At 54.8% G+C, this 11,382-nt stretch overlaps 1 protein-coding gene across 3 annotated transcripts in view; it reads right to left on the bottom strand.

Moving 5' to 3' along the window:
* Positions 1 to 1,708: 1,708 nt before the first annotated feature.
* COL16A1 (collagen type XVI alpha 1 chain) overlaps positions 1,709 to 11,382 on the bottom strand; it is a 48,912-nt gene continuing 39,238 nt past the window's right edge. For all 3 annotated transcript variants that reach the window (XM_041767863.1, XM_041767866.1, XM_041767865.1), the window contains 13 exons: positions 11,193 to 11,237; positions 10,939 to 10,983; positions 10,562 to 10,615; positions 10,058 to 10,111; positions 7,990 to 8,040; positions 7,564 to 7,653; positions 6,137 to 6,172; positions 5,428 to 5,472; positions 4,356 to 4,544; positions 3,927 to 3,993; positions 3,023 to 3,199; positions 2,751 to 2,828; positions 1,709 to 2,047 (listed from right to left, as the gene is read on the bottom strand). In XM_041767863.1, coding sequence (XP_041623797.1) covers positions 1,845 to 2,047; positions 2,751 to 2,828; positions 3,023 to 3,199; positions 3,927 to 3,993; positions 4,356 to 4,544; positions 5,428 to 5,472; positions 6,137 to 6,172; positions 7,564 to 7,653; positions 7,990 to 8,040; positions 10,058 to 10,111; positions 10,562 to 10,615; positions 10,939 to 10,983; positions 11,193 to 11,237 — 1,134 coding nt within the window. In that variant the 3' untranslated portion in view covers positions 1,709 to 1,844. The remainder of the gene's footprint in view (positions 2,048 to 2,750; positions 2,829 to 3,022; positions 3,200 to 3,926; positions 3,994 to 4,355; positions 4,545 to 5,427; positions 5,473 to 6,136; positions 6,173 to 7,563; positions 7,654 to 7,989; positions 8,041 to 10,057; positions 10,112 to 10,561; positions 10,616 to 10,938; positions 10,984 to 11,192; positions 11,238 to 11,382) is intronic.

Raw genomic sequence — 11,382 nt, 5'->3', positions numbered from 1 at the left:
TAGGAATGCTTTAACATCTGTCCTCCTCCACTGTCCAAAACTGGCTGCTACTTCGGTACAAAGATGATGCATTTGCTTTTTAATGTTTTATGTTAGAAGGGGAGTTAACGGAAAATTGCTGATGAGGGACAAACTCAGATTCGGCGCCCCGTTGATCTAAAAGCATCACGTGAGGCACTCAGGCGTGCTTGGGCCTCTGCCTGATGTCATTCCCCTGGCCACTGGTACGCCTCTTCTCCTGGCAGGAAGAAAATAGGGCAAAGGTTCTGAGAAGCCATCAGTAGCTCTTGGTATTCGGGGCCCAACTGAAGAAGGAGATTTTCAGAACCGTGCTAGTAATGCCAGCTCTGGAGAGATGACAGCCAGTTTGAAGGCTTCAGGCAGTCTGGATAAGCATCTAGACTCTGGGTGCATTTCTGAGTCTGCTCTGTGATCCCTTTGAAGTTTATCCAACTTGAATAAACCTTCTAGAAAGCTGGGGCCAATAAAAAGGCTTTCTTTAGAAGTCCCTCTGGATGTGCCCTGTTGCTTTCTCACAGGGCAGCCAGCCCATCAGGACAAGAGATGTGAAAAGGACAGACGGAAGAGGCTTGAGACGGAATGTTTCCATAATATTCAACTTGCTGTCTTTTTTTTTTTTTTTCCTTTTCTTCCTGGCCTTTTTATATATGGAGGAGACAGGAGATAGATCACCAAATTCCCAGTGGCCTTTGACGACTTCGAGCTTAGATCTGATCATGGCTTGCCTGTGACCCCTTTGCACCGATGCAAACTGTTTCTGAAGGCCCAGGCTAAGATGTGCAGGAAAAGCACCACAAACATTAGATGAACAAAGTTTAACAAAAGACGCCATTTGCAGTCCAGGAGAGCTGGTGACAGGGCCATGCAATGGCACAGGCAGAAAGTTCCATTTCATTTCCTGGAGAAGCAGTCCCTGGTTGCCTAGGCTGGGAGCTGAAGCCTATCTTTCCTGTTTGCACAGACATTTTAATCACAGAATTACTGGAGCAGCAAGAAGGGACTGCATGCTTGGAGATGCAGCTAGGTAGGTGAATACACCTCAGGGCTGGGTGGCATTTCCCCAGGTGCAGCCTGGATTGGCTCTGGGCCACTCTCAAGAAGTAACCAGGGACGGCAGCCCTGGTGGCTCAGCGGTTTAGTGCCGCCTACAGCTCAGGGCGTGATCCTGGAGACCTGGGATCGAATCCCACCTCAGGCTCCCTGCATGGAGCCTGCTTCTCCCTCTGCCTGTGTCTCTGCCTCTCTCTCTCCTCTCTGTGTGTTCTCATGAATAAATAAATAAAATCTTTAAAAAAAAAAAAAAAAAAGAAGCAACCAGGGACCAGTTTCTCTAGGGAAGCAACCAGGAAGGGAGGGGCCTTTATAAGCCATAAGCGGGGTCTTTAAACCTGCTTTTGGCTCATTTATGGGAACAAGCTGAGTGATGCCCCTACTCTGACTTTGAGAAGTGTGCCACGAAGGGCAAGACACAAGTTCCGCAGAGGACTGAAGCAGGACTCAGAAGCATCTAGAGAGGGGAGCTGAGCTGCGGGCATCCTATACAGCAGCATACCCCAGCTCCACTGGTTGACCACAGACATGAAAGGCCCTTTTTTTTTTTTTTTAACTCTAGGAATAAATGACAGAGGGGTATGACAGAGAGGCAGTGGCAGCACCAGAGAACCCCCACTGGAAGTGGGGTTGCAGGTAGTTTTGTTCATTTATTGATAAAAAAATATTAATAGCAATTCAGAAAAACAAAACATTCACAACCCATCACAGAGTCCTGTAAGTTTCCGCCATATGTTCCCAATGGAGTCCTTCATCTGACGGAGCTGGTGGTTTCAGCCGAAAGGCCCCTTCATGTTCTTCATGGGTGGGTACTGCTGCTCCATTGGCATGGCTCCAAAGCAGTCAGAGGGATTACAGTGGCCAGCCTTGCCCGGCTGGCCCATGGGACCTGGGGGCCCAGGGATGCCAGGAATGCCTTGCTGGCCCATTGGTCCAGTGGCACCCATCTTGCCATACCCTGGAGGGCCTTGAGGACCTAGGGAGGGAAGAGTCAGAGGAGGAACGTCAGGAGACCCAGGTGGCAAGAAAAGAAGAAACCATGGTCATGGTAAATAATACTTTACATTTGATAAATATTTGTCAGGTTACAACGGGTTTAACGTGAAGACTTGATCTGATCCCCATGATAATTTAACAATAACAACAATATTATTGGCTAGTTTTATTGGGAGCTGCCATGTGCCAGGCACAAGGCGAGTGCTTTTGATGGATAAGTCAATGAATCTTCACAACGATTCTGTGAGACAGAAACTATCATCTCATTTTGTAGATGAGGACACAGGCTCAGAGAGATTACCCATGTGGTAAGCAGTGAAACTAGGTCTCAGAGCCAGGCCAGCAGGCTTTGGTCACTTCTCTTTTGTCTCTACAGCCTGACTTAGTGACCTCATCAAGGTCAGACAGCCAGGATGATGCCGAGCAGGACTTGAGCTCACATCCCCTGGCCCCACCATATCTGACCGTCTTCCCCTATGTCCCGCTAGCCTAGTTTAGGACTTGAGGATGGACCCTGGGTCTTCCGCTCCCTTCCTTCGAACACCTGGCATTACTGTAAATGTTGGCTGATAGGCCTGTGTTATTTGAGGTTCTCCATAACTATATTGTGTTGCAGAAGGAACATTAGCAAAACAGATCTCAGCTGCTCAAGACTCATGCTCTCAGATTCTGGCTCTTCCTACCTGGGGGGCCGGGGAGACCATTTTCTCCTGCAATGCCGATACCAATGTCCCCTTTTTCACCTTTGGTACCGGGCAATCCTGGGACAAAAGAAATAAAATAAGTCCTATTCCTGAGCAGAAAAATGACACAGCCGGTCAGATTAGTTGAAACACACACACACACACACACACACACACACACACACATCAGACTCACAATAGACCTCATGCATGCTCATGTCTGCTCCCAAAGAGTCCCCCATGCACTTTGGGAACTGGGGGGGCAGAGCTACCTCTCATGCCTGGCACGCCCTGCCGTCCTTCCCTGCCAATCTGGCCAGGAAGTCCGGGTGATCCCGGAGCACCTGGCCGGCCTGGGGCACCATCCTTCCCAGGGGGCCCTGGTCGTCCTGGAGCTGCGGCCATCTCCATGGGGAACTGCATCCTGGAGGTGTAGTAAGCCATCCTCTCTGTAAGGAAGGATGGGGACAGGTCACATGGTGCCCCAGGGGCCTCAGACGGGCACAGATAGGCTGCCAGCCTGGAGTCCAAACAGCCATTCTTCAATGGGGAGTCAGAGCGAGGAACTCTGGGGCTGATCTCCTGAGTGGCCTCCCATGCCCTCGCCTCCACCTTCCTGTGCACGGTGGTCCTTTGGCAGCACAGACCTGACGGTGGCCTCTCTCTTGTCCCACACCCTCATTAGTCCACCACTGGCTTCACAATAGAGTCCAGACTCCTTGCCTGGCATTCAAGGTCTGCTTCCCAAGCAAGATGGCCAGCCCCATCAGGACAGGGTCCATGTTCTCCCCAGGCCTTAGCACGGCAAGGTTGGATGAACAAATGTACAGGAAAAATGCTTAAAAGTGAAACCACACCAGCTATCTCATGGTTGCCGCTCGCCCCTCTATTTAGAGCTCACTGCACGCGGACTCGTTTGATTTCAATTTTCTTGTCTGTCTCCTTTGCTCCAGTGGGGGCTCGTGGAGCATGGGGGGAATCATTTTATCTCTGAACAGAGCAGGTGATAAGGTAGGTCTGACGTCTAATTGAACATATGCCTGGAAACGGAGGGGGGTGGTGGGGGGTGACTGGAGAGGGGAATAGAGCTTTAAGGGAAAGGAGGCCAGGGCAGGGCGGAGAAACAGCTGGGAAGGGCCAGCAGCACCCACTGCCACCCAGCCAGCTGCCAATTACCATCAAACATTTTAATGATCTCTTGTCTGATGAACCTCTTGATTTCATCATAATTCACCATGTCTCCCTGAGGAAAAGGAAGAAAACCTGCCTCAATTATACTTCCAAGCCTGGTGCTCTCCCCCTGGGAATACTTTACGGAGATAAAGGATAAGGAGGGGAACAAAGCTGCTAGGAGCCTCCCACAGATACTTAATCCAAGGTCCTAACCCCCAGGAAATGGTGCAAAACGTTTTGTGGAGCAGCTCGTTTTTCTGGGGAACGGGCTCCCAAACCTCCCCACTCTTCCACACGCCATTAAGAACCACTGATACGGGAGTCATGCTCCTTCCCTCAGAGGGCCAACAGGAGCTTCCAGAATGGTCCCAGCTCCGCCCTGCGTGCCTGCTCTGCGGCACGGTGCCCATGGTTGCTGGCCTTCCCTCTTACCATGGAGCCAGGCACCCCGGGCAATCCTGGGCTCCCTGCAGGCCCCGGAGATCCAGGGTGGCCCCTCTCTCCTGCAGGACCTGGTGGCCCAACAGGCCCCATGGAGCCACTCTTGCCAGGCCCACCAGGCATGCCAGCTCTTCCCTTCTCTCCTGCCTGGCCCTTCTGTCCTGAAGGTCCTGGATCACCCTACAGACAGGAAGTCACATCCAGCATTGCCAAGTACTATCCAGTCTACTTCATGATGTCTCAGCAATCAGCCCACCCATTTCCATCCCCCAACCTGGCCCCTGGCGACTTCCCCTGACTGTGGCCGCAGCATCCTGACAAGTTGCCCCACCTCACTGCCCCCAGAGCGGCCCTCTTGAAAAGACAGCTTTCATGCTTAGACATTCTGAAGGTTCCCGGCTGCCCTCAGGATAAACCCTGATTCCTTGGCCAGACATTCCAGATCATTCATAATGTGGTCCCGATCGCCTCTTCTCCAGGCCCACCTCCCTGGCCCTGTACCTGCAGCCATGCTTCACGGGTTAGAACTTGCCTTCGGCCACACATCTTAGCCCTCCTGGCCTGGAATGCCCTTCCCCTCCTTCCACCCGGTGCACTCCTCCCGCTCAGCTAAAATGCTCCTGTACTTTGCCCTGCCTCCCTGACTTGCCAGGCTGAGTTGGGTGCTGTATCTAATCTGTAAAGCCTGCCATGCCCTAGCATAAGTGCGACTGGACTAAGTGAGCAGCTATTGTTCAGAGACCTCGGTTTGCCCAAGGCTGGGACAGAGGACCTGGAATCTACGTTAGATCAAGCAGATGCTTGCAGCCCGAGTGAATCAATCAATCAACTGGTCAATGAATGAATGGACTTGAGATTTCCATCCTCCCAATCATAGCTAAGAAATAGACCCATGTGAGAAGCTTTTAGAGATGAGGTTGCTCCAAGTTTTGAGTTCTGCCCACGATTTTCTTCCTGTCTACTGACCTTCCTGTGTCTCCTCTCCATGGCTACAGTCAGAGCTTGGAACAGGCCTTCATCACTCATGAGTTTTTCCCCTCAAAACCAGCCAATGCTCACTCACCTTTGGACCAGGGGGTCCATAGAGTCCCTGTTTTCCAGGGGGTCCCTAGAGGAAAGCAAAGGTCAGGGGTCAAGTCTGGGCAGCATCTCCAAGCCATTCCGGGGAGGTAGGTGCCATGAAAGGACCACCTTCCACAGCCATAGGGCCTGGAACTGTATCCAGCTAGGCTCTGGGTGAGGAAGGACACCAGCCTCCTCTTTGTTGGTTGACAGCTAGAAGGGAGAACAACGTCCCCCAGGGCATGGCCTTGTGTGATCATATTGGTTGGGTCCCTTGTCACAAACAAAAAGAGGTGAGAAGTCAGAGTGAAAGGGCCAGTCCATGGCATATTGGAAGCCCTTCCAAGAGCTGGGGCCCAGGAAATGTTTGTTTGGAGTCTACTACCACCACCACCTCATCACCACCACCATCACCACCAACACCACCACCACCACCACCACCACCACCACCACCACCACTACCACTACCATAATCACCATCAGCTTTCTTTGGCCAGTCAAAAAATAGGGAAGAACAAGTGTCATGCATCCTTCTCCCCAGCCCCCAATCCTCCCCAACGCAGCAAAGGCCACCAAACTCCTGCATATCTGTCTGGAGGGAGTCTGTGCATTCAGGGAGTGTTCACTGAGTGAACAAAGAGGGGTGAAGGCCAGGCTAGGAACAAGCAGCAGCATCCCCCAGGGAAAGGAGGAGCCCAGCACGACAGTACCTCTTTGCCAGCTGCACCATCTGCCCCAGGTTCACCCTGTGGAGTAGAGAGCGGTAGACATATGATTGGCACTAACCCAGCATGGCATCACCTGCCTCCCCCTGCCCACCACCCGCACTGAGCCCTGTGCTACCAAGAGACCACAGTTCTCCAGCCCTCACCCTGAGACACTTGGGGCACAGGCCATGGAAACCTAGACATCCTCCCTCCCTCCACTCCAGTCTCTCCCAGAGCCCCAGCCAACAGCCCCAGCTGCCCCCTGAATGAGCTGTACGAAGAAAGAGCAGACTGCATGCTCCTTGCTCCTGGCTTGAGGTCCCAGGCTCTTGCAGGATCCCTAGCTCTGAGTTTATGTTACATGTTTGCCGAACAGAGGCAGTAATTGTGAATCTCTGTCCTCAGTGAGGTTCCAGGGACAGGCCAGGGCAGCCTGAGCTTGTTCCCTCCCCAGGACAGGACAGGTTGTATCTTGGGCCCAGCCTGCTTCTGGTGAGATGAGAGAGGGCCAGAAGGTTGGAGGGACCTGCCTGCCCTGGGGCCATGGCAAGAATCAGAGTGTGTAGGTGAGATTCCACCTTCTTGGCAGATGGGCCAACTATCACCCCTGTACCAGCCCCAGGGTCATGGCTACAGCTCCAGAAGAGAACACCTTGACCTGGGGGCCAGGAGATCTGGGTTCCTGCCTCAGTTTCCCCAGGAGATTTCATCCCTAAGACTGGCTGGCAATCCATCCATCTGATGTTGGTCACTTGTCTGGAACTTTTGAAAGAGGGCATATTGCAGAGTGGCTAAGGACGTAGGTTTTGGAATCAGGCAGGCTCTTCAGCTCACTAGCTGTGCAATTCCCCACCACCTACTTAACCCTGCTGAGCTTTGGTTTCCTCATCTGTAAAATGGGGACAATCAGATCTACTAAATAGGGTTGTGGTAGAGATTAAATGACAAAATGTCAAGCGCTTAGGTCACCGTTCAGCACACGGTCAGTGACCAATATATCACAGCTCTTGGTATTAAGCGCCAACTGAGACCAGGAGTGGTTTGGGTTGCCGAGAAGGCTGCGGTAATGGCACTGCATTTATGGTCCCTGGCATTTAGATTCTCGGGGGTTGCTAGCAAGCTCCCCCAGGGAGGGGGCAGGGGCAGAATGGGCGCCAGCTCTCCCTTGCCTGACACCTGGTCAAGGGATTGGCACAAGTGGTGCGTGGTCAGAGGCGGTGGCCTGGTGCATACTTGGCAAGCACTGGCTGGCAGGGCTTGTCCTTTCTTCCATATATGATGTGATCCTCAGGCACAAGCTCTGTGCTGCCATCTTCCATGCTAACAACCTCTCTTTCCCTGGAGACCCTGGACAAGCAGCGCTGTGCTCCAGTGACCAAGCCAACTGGCCCTTTAACCTTGGGGCTGTGCAGTAAGATGTGGGGTCTTACCGGGGGGCCAGGGTGTCCAGGGGGGCCAGGCTGGCCTGGAAGCCCTAGAAGGCCCCTTTCTCCAGTGGCTCCCCGATCTCCTTTTAGGCCCTGAAGAGAAAGGAGGTGGGTGGTGAAGGGGATGGGAGAGGCAGCAGTGAACCCCACACAGCAGAGGCAGGTGTCATTGTGTGCCTGGGACCATGCCCCCAACCCTCAGGCCCTCCAGGGCAGGGGAGCGCTGCTTGAACCTGACACAGGGCCCCGTGATGGCCTCTGGCCCCCTTCAAAGGCATTTACCACGTGCCACTTGGGGAGACCCAGGAGGCAGGAGATGCTGAGGCCAGGAAGGAGGGGGGTGGACACAAACTGTTCTCCCCACTCCCCTCTGTGCGAGGACCCCCAGCTTGACTCCCAGGAAAGGGGTGCGGGGAACATGTCACTCACCATTGCAGAGATCCCGGCAGGACCCGGCTGGCCTGGAGGCCCTGGCGGCCCCTAAAGATAGATGAACTCAGTGGGCTGGAAAGAGTCCTGGGGAACAAGCCCCCCAGGAAGCAAGCGAGGGACCAATAGACCTTAAACCTCAGTGGCTCCGTCCTCCTCCCTAAACCCTCCTTCCCTCTGCTCTTGCCCTCAAGCTTCTACCGAAAGATCTGTGCTGGAGCTGACACCTAGGAAGGTCCCTGAGCTCACAGGACGGAGAGGATGATCTGGGAGCCAAGGGCAGAGGGCAAAGGCCTGAAGGTTAACTATGTGGGCCTGTGGTCTTCCGAGGCACCCCACTTCCTCCTGTTCTGTGGGAGAAGTAAAGAGCAGGAGCTGGGGGCTGCGTAGCAGGGGCTCAAATCCAGCCCCAGAGACCAAACAGATAAGCCCAGCCCTCAGCCACTGGGCCTCCCTGGTCCCCTACTCTGCTGCCACTGGAGGGCAGTGGGACTCAACACGCAGGGGTGCTCGACCCTGCTGGGCTGGGGTGGTGCCTGAATGCCGTCCCCATCTCTGAATCACAGCTCATATGCCAGCCCCCTGCTGAGAGCTGTGCCTTCTCTGAAACCCAGGGCATGCAGACCTCTCTCTCAGCCCCCAGTTGGAAAATTCTGGAGGCATGGACTCTACTCATTGCTAGACTTCTGGGGCAGAACTGTCCAGCGTCGGGACTAGCACAGAGCAAGGGCTGAGGCTGGACAGAGAGAAGTGGGGGTGGAACCTTGTGCCCCCTTTCCCCAGCCCCCAGAGAGTCTGTGATGGGCTCACAATTCAGAGCGTGCAGTTCCTTTCATCTATAATGTGAGCGGGGAGTAGGCTAGACCCGGGGTCCCCAAGCCAGGGCCTCTGGATCCCTCATACACACGGTGATGAGGACCTGAGAGCTCCTCTTTTTGGTCATGAACTATTTTTAACATTTCCAGAAGCCTCTCAGAAACTGTACATCTGCCACAACAGGCCTGCAATCAAACGCGAGTGTTTCCTTTGCTCAGGAACCCCATCAGCTTGGGGCCGTCACACTGATCAAAGGCGCCCATGGGCAGCCATCTCTGTTACTGAGGAGCAAATTCAGACGGGGAAACTCATTATTGCTTAATAACTGTCCTCTCCAAGTTGTCTTACCTCTGTAAGTGCGCCACCCACGCAGCTGGCCACCCGCCTACACGCGCACACACAGAAGGAGACATCCCGCCTTCTCTCCTTCCTCGGCTCCCCGCCCCTCCCCCACGCGGGTTGTCAGCCCCTCTGCCTGCGGCCACCACCGCGACCACCCCCACCACACCATCCCTCCGGGACATCTCAGCTTCCAGGCTTCCACCTGCACCCCTCCCCTCCTGATCACACCTCCAAGGTCCCGGGGCTGCACTAGGTCCTCTGCAAGCACAGCTTTCCGGCTCCCACTCAGGCCCTTCTCAAACTCCACTCCAGCCACCCTGACCTTGGGGCTCCCCCCACCCACCAGGCCCCTCCCTGCCTCAGGCTCTTTGCGTCAGTAGCCACCCTCCCAGCCCTCCCTTCGGCCTGGACACTCTTCCCCAGACTGCTAGACAGATGGCTCCTTTTGTCATTCAGGCCTTGGCTCGAATGCCACTTCTGCAGTAAAGGTGCCTCTAAAGGCGCCTCCCAGGCCCTCCCTGAGACATCACATCCCTGCCTGATGCTTGTGCATTAATCTGTTTGTTTGTTATGCCAGTGCGGAAGCTCTGGGATCAGGGGACCTTGTTGATCTCACTCACTGCCTTTAGCCCCATGCTTGGAACTGTGCCTGGCATGGAGCAGGTGCTCAATTATTGCTCATTGAATAGCTGAATGATCTCTGTTTGATAAGTAAACTCAAAATGTGCCCAGAAAAGAAGAAAATGGCAAAAAGCCTGGGCACCACTGGATTAGGTGGGTCCGAAGCCCCTTACTGCGCTACAGGGCTACTCCTGGGGCCAGTGCTCTCAGGCCATCACTGGCTCGCCAGCCCCAGCCCCAACAGAATCCTAACTCTCATAAAGGCAGAGGCAAGAACGCTTTAACTCACAATGTGGCCTGGGGGGCCGGGTCTTCCCTGAGGTCCCATGGCACCAGGCTCACCCTGTAAGAACCAGGAAAAAAAAGCGACAGGGAAGCAGACTTAAACACACGGGGATGTTAGGTAGGACAAGGCTGAACAGAGCAAGCGGACCGCCAACAGAGACGCTGAGCTGGGTCCCGGGCCCCAGGGCTACACTTTCCAGGGCCCACCTTGGCCCCTGAGTATTGTTGGAGAGACAGACCTGAGCCCCCAGCCTGAGAGGGCCAGGCCCTGTTTTTTTTTTTTTTTTTTTTTTTTTCCAGGCCCTGATTTTAGACGAGTGACCCAACAGCCTGCAGTTGCAGGAGGGTGGAGGTGAGGAGGAAGAAGGTGAAGGTGTGCAGTTTGGGGCAAACCTCCCCTAGAAGGCCCTAGGAGAGAAGGCAGCATCGGCCAGTGAGTGGGAGGGGAGTGGCTGTGTCCAGGCCTCGGCAGAGCCCACAGTCAGCTTGTGCTCAACTCAGCCCTTACCTCTGCTCCAGGCCGACCACTGCTGCCTGGGGGACCCGGTTTCCCACAGTCGCCCTGGAAGAGAGAGGGCCAGCTGGAGCTCCACAGACCTCTGCTGGTCTCCTCCAGCCTCATGTTGACCCCACATCCGAGGAGTCCTGCTCCCTGCCCCGCCTCCAGCCAGCAGCACCCCCGATGCCCTCAGGCTGGTGGACGGCGAGGCCTGACCCAATCTGCTGGCACTGTGGTCTCAGGAAGCTCAGACGCTGGGATGGCATCTCAGCCAAGGCTCAGTGGCACGGGCACTCCTGCAAGGAGCATGACCCCCATATCTGCCTGGGGTCAGGCCTTGAGGAGAGCTGAGAACACCTGCTCGGCAGAAGTCACCAGGCCCTCACCTTTGGTCCTGGGAGGCCAGGGTGTCCTGTTTTTCCCTTGAAGCCCTGGAAGAAAAAGTGGGAAGCTGCTACGGCCCTTGCCTCAAGCAGAGGCCACTTCCCTTGCCTCCTTCCTCAGGTTGAACAAATCAGACCCCTCCAAAATCCTAACATGGTCCTCAGAGGATCTGGATTTGAGCTGCCCCACCCACCAAGGAGAGCCCACACCTGCTCAGCTTTGGGACTTCCCAGCTCCTCCTTGCAGCTCAACTTACCGGGGGTCCCATGAGTCCGGGGGGGCCAGCGGGACCAGGGTCCCCCTAGAGAAGAGACAGGATGCCCACTCATTCACCACTGCCTTCCTTCTCTCCAGCCCCCACCTCCACCCCCAGGATAGAGGGAATGTCACAGGAGACAGAGGGAAGAATCTGAGCCCGGATCGGCCTCTGACTGGCTGTGGACCCT

This window comes from Vulpes lagopus, chromosome 8, assembly GCF_018345385.1.
Source record: "Vulpes lagopus strain Blue_001 chromosome 8, ASM1834538v1, whole genome shotgun sequence".
Taxonomy (NCBI): domain Eukaryota; kingdom Metazoa; phylum Chordata; class Mammalia; order Carnivora; family Canidae; genus Vulpes; species Vulpes lagopus.
The sequence above is the reverse complement of the archived record's forward strand: the minus strand, read 5'-3'. Positions and strand labels throughout refer to the sequence as shown.